This window comes from Anopheles marshallii, chromosome 3, assembly GCF_943734725.1.
Source record: "Anopheles marshallii chromosome 3, idAnoMarsDA_429_01, whole genome shotgun sequence".
Classification (NCBI taxonomy): Eukaryota; Metazoa; Arthropoda; class Insecta; order Diptera; family Culicidae; genus Anopheles; species Anopheles marshallii.
In genome coordinates this window covers 64,762,339-64,781,462 of record NC_071327.1, presented here as the reverse complement: position 1 = coordinate 64,781,462, position 19,124 = coordinate 64,762,339, and the positions used below count along the sequence as shown (strand labels likewise).

General features: G+C 45.6%; 2 protein-coding genes across 2 annotated transcripts in view; one reads left to right on the top strand and one right to left on the bottom strand.

Annotated features, from left to right (window-relative positions):
- The first annotated feature begins 7,557 nt into the window (after window positions 1–7,557).
- On the top strand, window positions 7,558–8,889 carry LOC128716028 (nuclear migration protein nudC). Its single transcript, XM_053810952.1, has 5 exons — window positions 7,558–7,632; window positions 7,717–8,000; window positions 8,098–8,275; window positions 8,370–8,764; window positions 8,838–8,889. The coding sequence occupies exons 1-5, from the start codon at window positions 7,558–7,560 to the stop codon at window positions 8,887–8,889; spliced, it is 984 nt and encodes a 327-aa protein (XP_053666927.1).
- A 1,174-nt stretch (window positions 8,890–10,063) lies between these two features.
- Window positions 10,064–19,124, bottom strand: part of LOC128713016 (uncharacterized) — a 33,877-nt gene continuing 24,816 nt past the window's right edge. Inside the window, exons 2-4 of the mRNA XM_053807880.1 lie at window positions 10,907–11,674; window positions 10,161–10,830; window positions 10,064–10,089 (exon numbers count right to left, since the gene is read on the bottom strand). Of these exons, the coding sequence (XP_053663855.1) occupies window positions 10,064–10,089; window positions 10,161–10,830; window positions 10,907–11,674 (1,464 nt within the window). The remainder of the gene's footprint in view (window positions 10,090–10,160; window positions 10,831–10,906; window positions 11,675–19,124) is intronic.

Sequence of the window (19,124 nt, the reverse complement as noted above, 5' to 3'; positions counted from 1 at the left end):
GCCAAAACCAACCACCAACCACCACCACCACCGAACCCTTTCGCGACATATTTTCGGGCGGACGGGTTAGTTTTTTGTTTCCACCCGGGGTCGCTTCAGCTCGGGCACGGAAGGCAGAAGATTGATTCGTTTCGGAATGTTTTTGGCGTGTTTGGGTTTGCCTTTTTCTCGTGTGCGTGTGCGTGGTTCCGATTGCGACGCTAAACCGGGCGTTTCTATTTATCTTCCGGCACGGCAAAATGGCATCCTTTCGGTGTGCTTTTTTGTACATCCTTTATCAGCGCGCTATTTACAAATGCGCAAAGTGCAAAATGTGTCCGGATGCGTGGCGAAATTTTATTTGATTTTATTGATGGTGGCGAACGACGATCTGGTGCGACCGGTTGAATCGGTTCGCTGAATCGGTGGAAAATGTCTAACAATAATTGAAGGTGATAAATCGATTGAACGTACAGATCGGCAGATGCTTTGGTGAAACGGTGCAGCTTGCAATTGTCACGCTTTTGCAACAAAAAAAAAAAAATGATCCAGATGGAGGATGGAGGATGGTGTTTTTTTTGTCTCTTGGCGAAGGAACATCTCGAAACGATATGACTCGAAAGAAGTGACAAGTTTTCGAGGAAGGATTATTTCGTTTCGAACTCTTTCGCTGAAGGATTAAACCATCAAGGCTCTGGCACGCTGCTGGATGGGACAATCCTTTAAGCCTTTCAGCACCCTTCACATCGGTGACTCCCGTTTTTCGTAGAGTGGTGAAAGCTGCAGCAACACGACACCATTTCACTGGAAGGATTGTGGGTGGATTAGGGCTGTACACAATGTGTTGACCACTGGCCGAAATTGAGAGCTTTGCGATCGATCAGTGACAGTGAGGCTTCTCTAGTGCTAGATACGAATTGTTTGTCCTGTTGAGGTTTTTTTTCGTTTGTGGCCTGATTGAAAGTCTTGCTCTCAAATACCCAAGAAAACAAACATACAATTATGGAACGGTTATCGTGCTCGAGTTAACTAAGTGAGGACACGTGCGAAGTCGACAGGCCTCGTTCCCTCCGTAACTGGGTGCGCTATAGCCCACCGAACTCACCAATAGCTCGCACGTGTCCTAGCCAAAACAATATCTGAAAACGATGAAAGCGTAAGCGCGTGGTAGGCAGTAAATGCGTGCATGCACACACCCCACAGTTGGTCAATGGTTTTGGGCTGTATAAAAGAGAGGTGAGAAGAACCCAGAATCGAAAAGCGGAAATAGAAAGTTGCTGCGTCAGTAGCTACCGGGTAAAAGCGGAAGGAAGGTAACAATTATTCTGCCGCGAGGATGATCTATCCTTTTTTTGTGTCTGTGAAAGGATGAAACACTCTTTCAGACGAGTTGGTGTCGAGGTCTTGGAATCTCATTAGTGTTGTTATTATAATTATGCTGGGCTTTTCCTGCTTCCTTCCGGTAACTCATTTGCATAAGCAAGAAAGCCATTTAAGATCATATTTGTTTCGACATGAAAGCATCTTGGGAAGAAAGGATTTTTTTCGAGGAGCTAAAAGACATCCTTGTTGCTAGTCGTGCGGGAACAACATTTTGTTAAAGAAATCCTCTTTAAGGATAAATAGTTATTACGGAAACTGAAACTCACCTCTTCCTGTAGTTATTTAAAAACAATTGAACACAACTTGTAAAGAGCATTTTGAGGTTAAGTGTTTAAGTTTTATGTGCGGGTTTATATACACCGTGGGCGCTTAGCGTAACGCCGTTACTTCAACCGGTCTCTGAGTAACTCCTCAGAAAGTATTCTATCCTATCTGTGACTTAACATGAAACTTAAGAATTAATGTTTTTTTATATCCTATGATACACATGAGACGAAATTGAAACACATGGATAGTAAGTAATATGCTACATTATTCCTACAAATATTAGCCCATTTTATTTATCATCCTTTACCGTTCTGGAAAAAAATAAATTACCTGCTAATGCCTTTTATGCACACACGTACCTTCTAATCTCTTGGTGCCTTTCTGACTGTGCTAGTCAGCAAATAAAACACAATTAATAGACTATTCTTAAACCGTATGGTACCGTTCGCCGTCACCAAAGTCAACATAGAACGTGTAAATGTAAAGCGGACACCTGTGCGCGTTTGGTTGGTGTAAAACTGACCCTTTGCTGCTCCCGGGTACGCAAACAACCCATAGATCATAAACGGGGAAACATATGCTTCAACATGTGACGAAACCCGTTGGCAAGTCGTTGGCAAACATACACCCGGACAAACAGCGTCAATGGTCGCGTGCCGCCCGCTCCATCGTGCAGGGGAAGTGGGAATTGGTGGGATGTTTACACGAATGGCGTTTTTTTTTTTCGCAAGGGATCCACGCGTTATCTCTCCGTTTAGTGGCACGTGGCATAGCGTTCGAACCCGTAATCTAAATTATGAATGGACGGAACAGAAGTTTTATGGATCGTAAAAATAAGATTCTTACGATCTTTTCTATGATCACAACACAAAACAGATAGTTCGTTATGCCATGTAGTGCTATTTAAATCCCACTTGAATTCATGTGGTTGGCCACAGACTCTTTTTTACCCGCAGCTCGCCTTTTGTCCGTTGTTTAATGTCATTTCGTTCTGCCCTTTCTACTCCTGGGCGATAGTTGTTGCCTTCCGTTCGAGGAGCCTTCCTAACCAACCAAAGCGAATCGAGTGTGTATCAAATCTAACCTTTCATAAGTGTATTTGTGATTGGGTAATGTGTGCGTGTGTTTGGGGGTTTGCTGATGAAAATTAATTTGCATAATATTTATATCCATCCATCGGAGTATGCTCGAAACAATTCGGAACGGTGCATCCCTTTGCCGGTGGATCGGTGTCCTCTCCCGGAGGACATCATCCTTTCGTTACCGTTACGGACCGTTACATCATTTACGCCTCTCTCCAGCTTGATACGTTCTTTTTTACGTCACTTCCAGCAGGAACAGTGCGATGGCCGACGGTGGCCCTGCTCGTGAGCGTTCCCGAGAGAATGCACCGCAAAAAACACCCGAGCTGCTGGCCCATAAATTATGCGTTGTTTTGTCAGACGCAAATAAACATGAAAAATTTAATTTATGCAAACGATTCGGGTATCCGTAGACGAATTTGCCTCTTTCCGCGTGCGTTGGGCGAGCTGTGCTTGTCGGCGAGGACCTCCTGGATGGATTTTTATCTGGGTACAGATTATTTCAAATGACTTTAGCTCATCATGAGGAGAGAGGAAGAAAAAAAAAACAATCGGTGCAAAGTTTGTAGCGAATATAAAACAAATAGCAATTCTTGTTGAAGGTCCTTGCCGACCACCGTCACGAGATGCATTTTGTTGCTGCAAAACTTTACCATTTCCTTCGGTACCCGGGTTGATGTGCAACGGGGGAATGATTTGAATAACAATCGCTTCGGTAATGAACCTTTCTTTTTGACTTTGGTGTGGTAATTTTTCATTACCACCCGAAATCATGTCATCCTCGAATGCGCGGGCAAGGAAAACGGCGCTCCTGGAATCGGGAAAGGGAAAAATTTAATTAAATACACTCAACCACCAATCCGGTACGCCGGGTCGTCGGTATTTCAACGGAAAACATACTCGCTTAGGGTGGACGGTACCGCAGTACGCATCAAGCGAGCGAAGGCGTTGATGCATAACAATTATTGCATTTGGTTTTATGATTGTGAAATTAAATGATAAGCCTATAGTCCATCGCTTTTCCTGCACTATATTCCATTTTCCTGCACAATGGAAGAAGGGACATTTTAGGCGTCGAGACGAGGGTGAGTTGTATCGAGAGACTTCAACGTAAGAAAGGAACCTTCTCCCGAGGGATGGTTGTACGGAAGGAAAGATTTCGCTTATAATTGAATTGATATGATCACCGCTAATATTGTTAATGTGTTCGAACAAACAATGTGGAACAGTCGATAACAATGTGGCACAGTGTGTGCGATAACGTGGCTAATGAAAGTTGCTTTAAGCCACTTTTACGGCAGGCTCAGTGCGGCAAGTAATAATACCATAAAACATGCAATAAAGCGCGCTAATCCTTGTCCGGTGTCGTTGCTACTGGTAAATGCTTTAAAATAACACAATTCAACAACACCGTAGCGGCATTATTCCTCGTTAGCTCGTCCACAAAAGCAACCCGTTACGGGTTGTCAAACTTGAAGAGATGGAAGAGAAAAAACAAACCATATAAATATCCAAACGAGGGGGGTTTTGTTTTCGCGCCGTGCTTGTTCTTTGATAATCCGTTCCACTGCATTGGTGCACCGTATCAGATCAAAGCTGGTGATTTTTATTGTTTGATTTCACTCCGCGGCACTGTAAAATGTGAATAAAATTCTAATTACAAGCCTTAATCCTGTCCTGTCCGGTTAAACACCCCGTTACACCCGGCACGGGGTAATGAATACATTCACGGGCTAATCCTTCACTTCCTGCTCCGGTGGATGTGCGTTTGTCGCGTTGGATGGGTATTTTTCGCGCGCACTGTAAGACGATAGGGCGAGAGAGAGAGCTAATTTTTTTTTTTTGTGTTCTACCGCTCGTACGACATGGTAAAGTATCAAAATAAATGTTACACTTTGGTTGTCCTATTGTAAAGGACGAGCCACCATCCGTCCGCAAACAGAACGCGAGCACGCGTACATGGAGGAGTGAACGATCAACCCCTTTTTGTTGTTATTGTTGCTGGTGTTCTACCCTTTTTTTCCCTCCCCCCGAAGAAGATCCAGATTTCCGGGTGGATGGTAAAATCTCGCTGGAAAGGGACAAGATTGTAGCAAGGTTGGGTTGAACGAAAAGTTTTATGACATGTGAGTGTGTAGTTTCCAGGGATTCCGAGCCCAAGTATCAATTTAACAGCCATTTCTAGATTGATTTCAAGTTGAACTGGAATGTGTTGAAATACTGCTGAAACCCTTGTACTTTTTGAAACTTTCAGAATGTGACATCGAATCTTTTCTCTCAGAAATCATGCATTTCCATTGGTTTCAGTGTGTCAGCATCGAAAGCTTTGAGCATCGAAAGATTTCTATTCTTAAAAGTTCCAAGGAGTAGGAAGAATTGTGAAATGACCTCCACACATTTTTGTTTAACTTGAAGAGAATCCAGCAAAGGCTAGGAAGTCTCCATTTGAACGCAAAACCCTGTAATGAAGGCATGGCTTAATGCTACATTACATCCAAAGTAATTATTTAAAAAAACTTCGTTAAATTTATTTTAGTCTATAGTGTTTAAAACAATATGAATTTATAGAGGTTTACACAGGAAGTCAATATATTTAAGAGGTCCTTACTGCCCTTTTTTAAATGGAGTAAATCTTCAAACAGAAACCACAGTAAACGCCACTGGGGGCCCTTACCACCCTTAAGCGAACTTAAAATAGAATATTTCGCTCCAGCTAAACTTTTGCTACAACCCTACCCATCCTGACCCAAATGCTCGTTACACCTAAATTACACGTGTTCCGAAAGCATCCTAGAAATGCTGGCCCGACCGTTTCAACTCACGGCTGACTTTCTCTTCCTGCAGCAAGGATCATGCTTGCGTTCGCCTACCGACCACCTCCTAACCTCAAAAATGTTACAAAATGTTTAAAGTTCTACCTCCTTCCGATTGGGCGCCTCACCCTTCCCCGGTTGTGTGTCCCGCTCTGGCCCGATTGTCAGGCGCTGCTACTCTATCAAAAGTTAAACAAATGCAACTCGATCGCACCCTTCCGAACCGTTTTGCAACCCCTTTTATTCGAGCGGCAGGAGGAACTACCGCTTCTGCCTTACTTACTCCGTTAGGCGATGTCACTAGTTAACTGGGTATAGGAAAAACTTTAAATAATAAAAACTTGCCGTTTCTTTTTTGCAAACGGGAAAAACCAGAACGTTTAACGGGCGATGATGCGCTTGAATGTGCTGCCTCTTTCTAGCTTTTGAACAAACAAAACGTGCGCTGTAAAGAGGGCGAAAGGAAGAGGGTTAAGGTAAAAATGATGTCATAAAATATGAAGAAAAAAAAATCGTTAACCCGCTTCACGAGCATAAAATTGTTCAAGTACAACAAAAGGTTTGGCAACAAAAAAAATATAAAACTGGTGCAGAACTTTGTTGTAGTTTAATGTAGAAAAAATGATGTTAGCTTTCCCGACTTTGTATCGTCGCCGGGCCGGGACGAATGCAAAAGCAAATGCAGCAGTAGAAGTTGTGTCCCTCGTCCTTGTTGAAGCGAGGAGGACCTTTCGGACACCCTCCGGGCACAATCCGTGCAAAGATATCAATCAAAGGATAAGCCCGTGGCGTACGGTTGGGAGGGAGGGAAAAGCTCATAAATTTCCGCACAATCATAATCATGCGCTGTTGTTTCTCTATCCAGGTTATGGATCAGTAACGGGTTAACGGATTTCGGATAATGGTGATGGTGGTCTTTGTCGTATGTTTAGTGCCTGTGGAAGGTGTTCAAGTTAAACCAGCAAGATAATAAAGTGAACTCTACATACGTCTGGATGTTGGGACTATTGAGCGGTAATGAGGTGCTTTTGTTGCACTTTATGTTGATCGACATCTTGTTGATGACATCAAACAGTGGATCATGTGGAGCATGTGATACTCTAATATAGATCGTTATATCTTGAAACTGCCGACATATTTCATCAAACCACCCTCATGGTTTGCCTTCAATAGTAGTCATCATATAGAGCATAGAGCAAATTAAATTTTGAAACTCATAGCGCATTGGTACAATTTTCAATTAAAGCAAACAAATTGGTAGCATTACGATGTATAGTTGAGCAAACAGAAACGGTAAATAAACATGGGAGCCACTCCATCGGGAGGCTTCCTTTTATGCAAGGGTAGCCCTGAATCGATCGGGGAAAAGCAAATCGATCCGTCATCGTTCATGTCATAAAAGTAATCTCCCTACAATCATTTTTTACAATGTGGGGTGTTAACTGGAACTGTATGTTACTTTCGATATCCTCGGGGTAAACAACAAGCGAAAAAAAGGGTTGAAGTACGCAATAGGGATAGCCCCACGGTACTAATAAGGACGATGTCACATAAACACTCCATAAAACATGCATGTGATAAGATAAGCGGAACATCGAACATGGCTTATTAATCATGTACAACCAATTAATAAATTATTGGATCTGTGCAATCAGTAAATGATAAAAAATAGTGTATGGGATAAAAACTACTGTTTTTTGACATGTAAAACATGTTCATATATTTTCAGTAGCTAATTTATTAATTCGAAACAAAGAGATTCAAATTAACAATTTTGAAAGTGTCATCCACGCTATTATTCCAGCTATGGATTTACCGAACACACTGGTCGCACAGTGTAATTTTCAGAATAGGTCAAATTTTGCCGATATTTCTCGAATATTCGAGAGCTGTCAAGAAATCGGTCGGCAACAAGAAAAACTAGAAAATGTATTTATTTACCTTTTTCCGTTGTACAGAACAGAGGTGTCGTGCGTGAGTTGTGGATATCGTATTTCTTGGGCGAAACAGTTCACAGAGCTTTAGTAAAGAAAATGTCGGAAAACGAAGCAAAGTTTGACTCCGTTTTGTTTGCGATGGCAGAACAACATTCCGGTGGTGTACCGGAGGTAAAATAAAATCGCGTTAACCCGGTTCGACCTAACCTAACAAATCATTCACCGCTACGCACTCTTTCCTTTCTTCCGTACCAGATGTTGGCCACATTCGCCGGGTTTTTGAACAGAAAGACTGACTTCTTTGTTGGCGGAGATGAAGGCGAGTGGGAGAAGCTGGTGTTACAGATATTCCGACAAGAAGCAGCAAAAGCACAGGAAGTGGCAAGAAAAAAGCGCGAAGAGCGTGAGGCAGCAGAACGAAGACGTCAGGAAGTACTGCGCAAGAAAAAGGAAGAGGAAGAACAAAGCAATTCAGCTTCCATTACCGAGCTGACCGAAGAAGAAGCAGAACAATTGCAGAAAGAACTGGATGCGAAAAAGTATGTCACGGTTTGCTTGGGTAATCCGGTATCCATGGTAATGAGCGTCGTATTGCACAGAAACTAAGAACAGCACATCTTTGTTTGCCTATTCTAGACAAAAGGAAAGTGAACCACCAGTGCAACCAACACCAACAGATGAGGAGAAAGAAACTAAAGCAGGAAGTGATACGGAGGACGTAGAACCGGGTGATGAAGGTAAGCTGAAGCCAAACCGCGGCAATGGATGTGATCTGGACAAATACAGCTGGACACAGACGCTTCAGGAAATAGAGGTAAGTAAAATTTGATTCCAAAATTGTCCTTCAGAGTAACGACAAAGTTAAATGTTGTTCCCGGGTTTTCATGCGTTTCTCGTGCTCCTTTTAGTTGCGCGTTCCGTTCGATGTAAAGTTTACTTTAAAAGCGAAAGATGTCGTTGTGAACATGCAGCGAAAGACGCTGAAAGTAGGCCTGAAGGGCCATCCGCCGGTCATTGACGGGGAGCTTTGTGCGGAGATCAAAATGGAGGATTCACTCTGGCACCTGGAGAAAAACGCGGTAATAATAACGTTCGAAAAGATAAACCAAATGAACTGGTGGGACCGATTGGTGAAAACGGACCCGCTGATTAACACGCGCAAAATCAATCCCGAATCTTCGAAATTGTCCGATCTGGACCTATCGACGCGCAGCATGGTCGAAAAGATGATGTACGACCAGCGGCAAAAGGAGATGGGTTTACCCACGAGCGACGAACAGAAGAAGCAGGATATGCTAAAGAAGTAATTGTTTATCCTAATTGCGGAACAACTCATTTTGGGTTTTGCTAACATTCATTCTGCTTTTCTCGCACAGGTTCATGCAACAGCATCCTGAGATGGACTTTTCGAAGTGTAAGTTTACCTAAACGATCAAAAACGGGTTCGAACAGTCCAATCGATTTGAAAATCTCTGTTTAACTATGCTTTGCACAAACCAGTCGAACCGCATGTTGCTCGATCTTGGTGGTGCATGACAAAATTAGCAGATGTAATCGATCGATGGGTAATCTAAGGTTCACCAGGTTTTAAGAAGGCTGCCGCGCTCTCATAGGCCATCGCCATTAACCATGGTATATTTGTACTTTTGTGATGCAGATAGCGCGTAGCTTGACGATTGGCTCATTGCTACGTTTACTTTCCACGTATTACATTGTCATTTACACCCATTGACGTAGAAAATAGAGTATGGTCGTTTAAGAGTTCCTTCAAATTGCCGCTTTGTCCCAATGCGTGCGGAAAGAAACAAAATTATTCTTTCGTATTTTTGTACATTTAATGTAGCTTTAAAGTCTTTCGTTTAATACCATTTTCTTTCTTGCATTCTCGACCAAAGCAATGGAAACACCGCATTAAAATATTCTCATTATTTCTTTATGCGCTCGACATAAGTTAAATAATTTAATAAATATCACAGAACTGAATCAGTGAAATGTAGATACTGGTGGCTCAGGAAATGGGGGAAAATAGTCTGTTGCTAAAATGAGAAAAGGAGAACGTCTTTCGTATCTGTTGTTGCCACTAGAATGCTGGGTAGGAGAGGCTTTTGGCATTTGGCATATTTGAAACGCACGCTGACTTATCATTATCTCAATTATACGCTCTTCGGAGTCTAATTGAACTCTAGAAGATGACCCTAATGCATAATTCGTTTGAGGTTCTCCTTTGCATTGAGAAAGTTAATCCTTAACAAGCAAGAGGACAATGAAATCTTAAATGATATCAATCTAATGTAATTATCGTTGCCCACCTATCAGGAGGGAGCAAACCGCAAAACTATATGTTTATCTGTATCAGAAATAGTACATCCCTTTCAATAATGACTGCGTTTCATCGTTATAGAGTCTGCCTACGATTAATATGATTTGAGAAGAAAATATCTTAAAGTCTTAAGGATAACAACTATTCTACTTTCCATATGGCAACGCGGTGTTGCGGGGCGATAGCGCTTAATCTATCAGTTTTTGATTGCTAAGTGTACTTCGTAATCGTAATCGTAACGTTTTCCCGAGCTCTTCTGTCGGCTGACGGTGGAATCAAGCTTTACTTTGGCATTTCCCTAGCTCGCACTGTAACGAGAAAAGAAGGGAGGGAAATTACTATAATGATATTTGTCCACTGCTTGGATGTTTGTACGTACTTTCGAGCAGGAAAACAGCCGAACAGATACCGACCATGAAGATGATGCTCATCGTGACGATCAGTATCGTGATCTGGTGGCCACTGGAGCAGATGCCAGTTTTGATTACCCGTTGCGGCCCCCCGATCCCATTCACCATGGTAAAATGCGTTGAGCTGGCAACGGACACCGAATCCGGATCTTTGCCCTTCAGCGATCGGAATGGCGAAACGAGACTGGCACCGCCGGCCGGTCCTACACCGGCAAGTTGTAGCTGCCGTTCGCTCCCATTGCCACTACCTTCACCTTCGTCGATGGAAATTTCATCGATCGGTACGATCGCACCACTGCCAATGTGATGCGCATCCTTTCTGTAATCGATCGCGGCATGATCGGCTGGATGAACGCTGCGATCGTCATCTTCCTGCTCATCATCGTCGTCGATCGGCTGATGTGGTAACAGGATGTTGCTGTTGTAGCGCGATCGGCGCCCAAGCGTACCGGGATGGGGATGCGGGACCAGATCGAGCGTCGAGGAAAGGTATCTCTCAAGCGTTCGGCTACTGGCGGCTCCATCCTGCTTGGAGTGATGACCACCACCCCTGCCGCCACCAGCTGTCGATTTACGGTGTATTTTGGCAAAGTTCTCAAGGTTTGCTACCGTCAGCAGTAGCGACCCGGATGATGCACTCTGTAGGGTAGATAAAATGTTATTAATACTCCGATGAGCATTCCAAGCTAATGTCAGCCTGGGAGAAGATACTTACATGTGTACTGTTATTACTATCGGTGGAACCCTGCGATGAGCGGGAACCTCTCTTGGGGCCCTTGCGCTGTTCGCGTTCTTCCTCCACCAGTACACGATCCAACGATCGGCTCCCACTGTACCGTGCGCTCTGTCCGAAGGAGAACGCCTTCCCGTACGTAATCGGCGGCAACGGATTCGGCGCCATCTGGCGGGATAGTTTCTTGTGGCGGTCGAGCGTGTAGTAGCCGTAGTACGCACCCCTAGGCACAGCGGCCGACGAGCTGTACTCGTCGAAGCGCTGCCTTAGATCGTCCAGCTTCGAGGAAGGGTTAAAGTTGGCCAGCTGATGCACACTGTGCCGGCGCCGTTGCCTTCGGTCGTACTCGAGCGAACGGTAGGTCGGTTCGACATAGTACGGCAAGCGTCCCATTCCACCACCCGCATCATCACCGTACCCGTCCTCTACGGCCCCGAGCGGATATTCGCCGTGATACATAAAGCTACGGTTGGCATAGCCGGCCCTTCGCAACCGTCGCAAGCTGTTGGTCCGTTCGGCGATGGCATTGGCATTGACGGTGGTATCGAAATAATCATAGGGTTCGGTGGCGGCTGGTAGCACTGCTGGTACGGCACCGGAGGCTGGAAGATACATTTGTTGCTTTTGTTTCGTATGTTGCTGCGGCTGTTTCGGCGCGTTGGATTGTGCTGAACTGCTGCTACCAGAGAGGGAACCTAGTGAAGCCCGAGCTGCCTCCCAACTGTTTGTCATCTGCAACGGCAAAGGGAAGGACAAGCATGGTTTAATTGTAGTTAATTTGCCGAGTTGTGTTGAAATAAGATTTCAATGGTAAATATTGCAATTGGAAATGAGTTATTTAAATAGCAAAAGTTCATCTGCCTGTTTCTTAAATACATAATAGCTGGCCAATAGGGGCCAATACTCCTTCTACGTTACGTTTACCAAACGTCTCGCGCGCAACAACCAATCCTACGAATGATCATAAGTTAGTGCGCAACGTTCACATCTGCACGTAGTCTGATTGCACTGAGCGCCTGCGCGGCTTCTTGCCTCCCGGTGTGGTCGGGCGCCTTATGTCCGCCACGCATCGAGCGTACAGCTATTGATGACTCAGCTACACCCAAACTATCCCCCAGGCCGCAGGTTCGGCAATACTGCAACAAATCCCTTCGAAAAGTGGTGGAAGTCTCGAGCCGGTTTAAGTAAAACCCCCCAAACCCCCCTTGGTTTTTGCCCAATGTACACCATTTGAATCTCGCGTAACATCGTCACCGGACACACCTTGTCGTGACGCACTAATACCACTCTTTCAAAACAAAAATATCACCGACATGTTTACGGTACTGCAGCTCGTTTGTGGGTGACTTACTACCCTTCCGCGTGGTCAACATACGCTTAAAAATTAATATCCTTGGCAAGGAACGAGCATTTCGGACGGGAGGCAAACGAGATCTCCCGGAATTAATGGTGGCTCTCATTGCTCTCCTTGCCCCGAAGAAAGTACAAGGATTACACGGCCAGTTCCCAATGGACAACAGTGTGCTCGCTGTTGCGTGGTGGCAGGTTGGTAATCGTAATAACTTCTCGCACCCCGATTGCTGTCTCGCGTGTGTTACTCCGCGCTGGTATTGCGCAATGGTACAATATCTTACGCTGACCGGCCCTGATCGGTGGTTTTCTGCTTGTTTTCCCGCTAAATCTTGCTCTACTTGACACTCCTGCTCCTGGTATGCAACGGTGCGGTCGCGTTACTCGCGGGAGAATAATGTTGTCCCCTTCCGTGCGGACCGTGCGCCAGAAGTGAACGGCAGAGAACGGTGCCTGTGAAGTATCTCCTGGCGCGCACAATTCACCCACCGTTGGCAATTTAGCGATGGTTCTGCAGTCGGGTGCGTTGAGTACTTGCTCATTTGCTACTTCCGCTACAGTGCTGGCACTAAGAAAGCTACTTCCGATCACCAAGCAGTAGCTTAACGAGCACAGCGCGTGGTGTGCATGTTTGTGACTCCAAACCCACCTCCAATATCCGGCGAGGTTGAAGAGGTTGGATGGCCCGATGGTGGTATAAAATTTGGAGCTCATTGTTTGCTTTGCTTTGTTTTCGAGCGCGTTAAATGCCTTCTGTTCCGTGCTACCGTTCTGTGTAGTTTATTTTCGGAAGATCCGTTACCACCACCCCGTGTGCGTCTCGTTCGTCGGCCGAACGAACGGCCTTGACGATCGTTCACCAGGCGGCATTTGGAGAGTTGTTCGCGTGCACTTGTGTGCGTTCCGGATGGATGGCAAAATTTTTGGTCCAAAATGGGGACGTTAGTTAGCAAAAAAATAGCCAAAGACGATTCGTGATTGAAGCGACATTTGAATGGAGTTCTCCTGGGGGGATGACTTGCTGGAAAGAGCGAACTTACTATAAAAGACACTTCGGCACGAGACGTACATCGACTGCGCTTCTCTTTCATCAAGTTCTTAATCGTCCCGATCGCCGGACACCAGCGGGGATGCTTTTCCATTTGGGAATGGTCAGAAAAGGAATGGAAATGATCGAATGACCAAAGAGCAGTTTGGTTTTGTTCTGGTTGGCCGAAGTCATTCGCACAACCGAAACCCCGTTCACGAGCTGGTTGCTCCAGAATCCGGGTTCAATGGCTGCTGCCGCGGGTTTCTCTGCAATTGGGTGCGGTCAGCACAGATCTTCACGGAGCATCGGACTGTCTCAGGAGTTTTTGGAGGGGTTTTTTTTTTGGTGTGCATAATGCTTCCTTTCTTTTGCTTTCTGATTTATTGCACCGTTTGCTTGGGCGGTTGTGACTGTACGGGGCGCCAGGGTGAGAATTGCTGGACATGGATTATTAAACTCCTTTTTTTTTGTAGAACGAAGATGACAAGGGTCTAATGTGGGGGTGAATGTGTGAAGCGTCTTATAAAATCCCTTGCGAAAATATCTTAATATTACCAAGAAAGGTTTTAACGCCTTCATTTGCGCGCTCTCTAAAAGCGTTGGCCGCGGATGAGTGCATCCCGCTCCATTCACACCCATTATCCTACACAATGTTGGATATCTTCGCTTAACATAGTTTTAAATATTTGTGCCATTCATCTACCCTGGGGGGGAATACTACAGTACCGTCGGTCTGACAGCTGACGGATTTGATCGGGTTATCTGCTCTTGTGGTCTGCCAGAATAATGGCAAACGAAGAGCGGCCAACGTTACGCTCGATGACACCGGCTTCCGCGTTGTGTTAACGGCGAGCGGCGAGCGATTGTCATGCGACGGCGAACCGTACACTCTGGACGCTGGCTCGGATTGTTGCGGTGATCTTCGGTGCGATGCTATCGAATGACCTCGGCTACGGCCTTAAGAGTCACGGTTTGGCGACACCGGTTTATTGCCGCGCCGGTCCGCGAATGGGCCAAGCACCAGACAGTGCCAACCGTGTTGCTTGGTGTGTACGTGTATATTGCTGGGGAGTGCATTGATTGTGTATTGTGTGGTTGATAAATTAAAGATGAGCATTTAATTTTGCGGTTGGCTCGTTTGTTGATTGATACACTTCACTTGTTGTTTTTTTTGCTTTTAGAAGGTACAGAATACCTTTAAGACAGTATGAGATGAGAGAAGAACGATCAGAAGACGTTTAAAGATCGCTTTATTATTTTTAAAAAAATGTTTCACGTTTTAAAGTCCATCACCAGAAAAAAAAGGAGAATTTTGCATCGAAGTTTTATTCATATTTCATCCATCCGTTAAGCTTCCCTGTCAGTGATAACCATGCTATAAAAGGATTCCTTCCTTTATTCCGTTTAATTATTATGCACTGTATAGCCACCGTCCATCTGGACGACATTTTCGCTTGATTGGAGAATCATCAAACACCCCACCACGTGCTTCACACCAAATCCTTCCGAACGATCCTCAGCTAGATCGGCGGCATCGGGTTCAATCCGTGCTTCCTTTTACTACTATTTTTCATTTATTTTATTGTACGTTGATAAAAAAAAACCCTCACGAACAATGCTCACGGATACGTATAAACACTCCGTTTCTTCTACGCGACTGTCGGTCCATCTTCACCCGAAGGCTTCCGTCATCGCGTCAACACACAAAGCCACTCGCGGCCACGACCTTGCGCGCGTTTGCGCTGGCTGTGGTGGCTACAACCTTTGGCGTTTTGTAGTAAAATCATTAAACGAAGCCCGCGATTCTAACCAATTTAGCGAATTCCTGCACACACGCGCGAAAAAGAAAACGGCATCGGCCCCCCCCCGGCATTGGCAGAAGGAATCTCTCCCAGCGAGACGTTGAACAAACTCCCGGCCGTAGTAAATCACATCATTACGGACGGGCAAGAAAATGATAAGCAAGGAAGCGCTCGGTACAAAGAAAGGGTAAAAATAAAACCAAAACACCCGGAAACAGGTTCGTGGTGCCATTTGGGTACGGTTGTTTTTGTCCGGAGCGCTTCAACCACATGGGCCACCATCTTTAGCCGACGTCACAAGCCGGTGAAGAAGATCAGGTTCGAGACACTTTTGAGGCACAGGTACCGTAAAGTCGATAGAAGCCCGAGGGTATATCTGATTAACATTTTCATATGATCCACTCAAAACCAGGAATAGGAGACGACGTTTATTATTATTATTATTATTTTCTTAGATGGCCATTAAGAATTCCGGAGAAGTGTTTTTACTAATCACATGTAAATGTTTTCGTTCGCTGGCAGAAACCAGTCGCCGTTTTTAGCGCACTCCTAGCCGTTCTCTGGTGAATCTTCTTTAAATTGACCCGGGGGCTACCAGGTGACGGTTGTGCCGGACACCCGTTTTTTGGTATTTTTTTCCAAACCCTCTGCCTCCTCCAACCGGGTCGCGATCGCCGAAACAAACATGTTTGGCAGCCACACGTCACAACCCCGTCTGGTTTGTATAGATTCTGCGGTGTGCTGATGACTCCAACGCACCCCGGAGTGTCATCGCATTAATAGCCGCCTGTTTACGCCACGCTGTATTAATTCTCCCCGTTCTTATATTTTAGCTCACACTACCTTTCTTGGTGGGTCGGTTTGTGGACACCGGGCGACAAAATCCACCAACGCGCAACTGCAGCCAAAACGTGCCAAATCTTGCTGCCGGATACTGCGAGATGGGACTGGTTGCTGGTTCTTTACTCACTGGTCACTGAACTAGCGGCAACGACTGACTGTGCGGGCGTACCGGTGGACTAGTTTTGTGCCTTCTGCCGGTGAATCATCGTTCCGTTTCCCAACCGCCTATTCGACAGTCCATTTCGTATGCTGATCAGACGCTCCGGTCAGATGCAAACCCGACGACGATCGATCGGCTACGAGGTGGATTTTCCTCCGCGTGGTTGCATACTCCATGGATGTCTGTGTGTGTGTGCATGGAAAGAGTTGAGTCACTAGTGTCGAGAATCGATGCCGCTGGTAGAGTTCAACAAACGCCGCCAATGTTTGTCTGTTACGTACTGGAATGCGCGCTTTTGGTCGTTTGGTGCAGGATGTTTTGCAGGAATTCCAATTCCCATCGATCGAGACCTTGATCGATCTATTTTCATACTCGCCGGTGACTAGTTCGATAACTACCGAGCTTCGGGCTAGGCTTCTGCTAGGCTGTCCGGTACAGTTTTTAATCATGCGTTTAGATTAGTCGGATGTTTCATGCATAATTAATGGTGGTATCTTTATGTGACTATTTGTGTAACATTGATTTAAATCATCTGACACTGCTATCTAAATGCACATAAATTGTCCGAACGGGACAACCCGCACTTGGGCGATGCCACATTAGCATTTAAATGATAACGCGTCGGTGTTCGTAAACAAACGAACTCCACCTTGTTCGTCAAATATCGATCATCTTCTGGGCGGATATCCTTGGCTGATGCAACCGGCAATAAATCGCTTGTGTGCGTACACTCTGTTGGGCGGCCACCTTTGAACGACCTCCTGCACTGCACAACCATCGGCTAACCTTGATCGCGGTGTGCCGCTTGATCGTGGCCCTCGAGACCTACTGGAGGCTACCGTCGTATAAACGAATACCGGTGGCGAAATGTCGATGCCAACTGGTCGATGAACTCGCCCGTCTAACAACGAAAAACCAAACAATCCCAACCGTCCGGATGACGGGGTTGTTTGAACCACTCGCCCGTGTTGATGGGGTGTTGTGTGTACTGCCGGGTGGAGTAATACTCACCACTCAATCAAACCGATCGATCGAATCGCTCGGCCAACCCAAACCACGATCAGCTGCGAGATGGTGCTGAAGGGTGGCCTCTCCCTTGGAGAAGCTGATTGGCGGTTGCGCAACGGAACAGAAGGTAATTAAATTTAAACCTTTCTCGAAACCTTTCCTCACCGCCGCCAGTTGCTCACCAGCGTTGGCAGACGTCCTAACGGACCTGCAGCCTGTACCAGCACAGACGAAAGCATGCACACCGAAAGTAAAAGTGACTGTGGGCCAACAACCAACCGCACTTAAAACTTTCAATGTCATTTCTTTTGGCCACGCCAAAACTTCGGACCGCTCGTAAACAAGAGGAATCGGAACAACAGCATATAACCGGTGCCGGTTGGGAAGCTTGTGGAGATGGATGGATGGTGGAGGGACGATTTGTTGTTTCGGTTGCTTTGCGCCCCAAAATGAACACAACGAACTCGTGGAGCTGGCAAACCGAATAGTTTGCAGATTTATTGCCAATTGGTGCTGTGGTGGCGTCTGGACTGTGGAGGATGGGTAAGAGGCTGGAGTTGTACATGTGAAATGTTATGCAAGCAACAATCGATCGGAATCTGCGTCGACGCGAGCTATGTTTGCTGGGAGGGACGCATTCTTCGTTTCCCGCTTGGGAGAAGGTGGTTTGGTGTTATTGTGTCACCCTGCTTGAAAGGTTCGTTGGACTACAAAACCGATAACCAGGTTTAAAGTTTACTCCCGAGTGCTTGTTAAGGAAGTAACATATGAAGGACATATGTTACTGGTTGTAAGTATTGTCCTACTTGAAACAGTTTTTGTTTGTTGTAAATAATAACAACTTTTGCTATTTCTAGCTCCGTACGACGCACACGGCGGACAATGTTACGATCCGGTTCGTTACAATCTTTTCTGTGTGAATTAATAATTCCGTCGCGGTGACAGATGCAACAGCGAAGATACATGCGACACATGGCGAAACAACGTTTTGAGACGTTCGGTGAAGCGCATCCACCGTGCCAGCAGGATCGTCCATTTCCTACTCTCCACTGCCTCGCGCAACCAATCATGCCAGCCAATCGACTTTCAAACCGATAGGGGGAACAAAACCGAAACGGTAGTGATCGCGATCGTACGAATGTGAAGGTTACGCGATAATTCGTCCCGTACTGCTCAAGATTTAGCCGTACACGGAGTTGCCAGAAGGCCCTAAAGGTTGATGCATCGGGGAGAAACCGGGTATCGGTCTTAAAGGAATAGTTTAGCGATGGCTTATGAATAAGAAGTCACGTGGAAATGGGAACGATCGCAACAGATGCATTTGAGAGATTTATTGCCCAAGCGTTAAATATGCATTGAGAAGAAGAGAATGGGAATAGAACGGTTAAGGCTCAGCTTGTTGCACGTATGGAAGTGATTCCGGAGTGAAAAGAGTTGGTAGTGGGCAAGAAACGAACCTTTGTTATGTTTTTACCTATAAGTTACTACAACCTAATTCTTTTTAGGTTATAAAACATCCTTAAAAATTCTTAAAACGCTCAATGAAAGCGGAACGGTTCTGATCCGAGCGGCTCAAAAGTGTGACCACCGAGAGTAGTAACCGATATTTACCGTGCAATATTTAATGCAAAGCTGTCAAGCAATGCAAACAGCTGTTCCCCAGCGGTTGTCTAACTGGAGGACATGCCAATGGTATCCACGAAAGGCACCACGCAGGGTAGGAACAATTTGCCCGATACGAAACAATTCTACGCGCCCTGTTTCGGTGTGTTTACCGTGTGTCAATGCCACGCCACGACAATTCAAACCGCCGGGCCGAATGGTTGTCTGCGGGGAATACATTTCGGTTGGACGTCGAGTGCGTTACCAGTGGAACCAATTTCTACAGGCAGATATAGCTTAAATAATGTTCAAACAAACAAACGATACTACGAGCACATCATGAGCTGTACAAATTCTACCGAATACGGGCTGGAGATCTGACGGCTTCCGCATTCTCATGAAGCG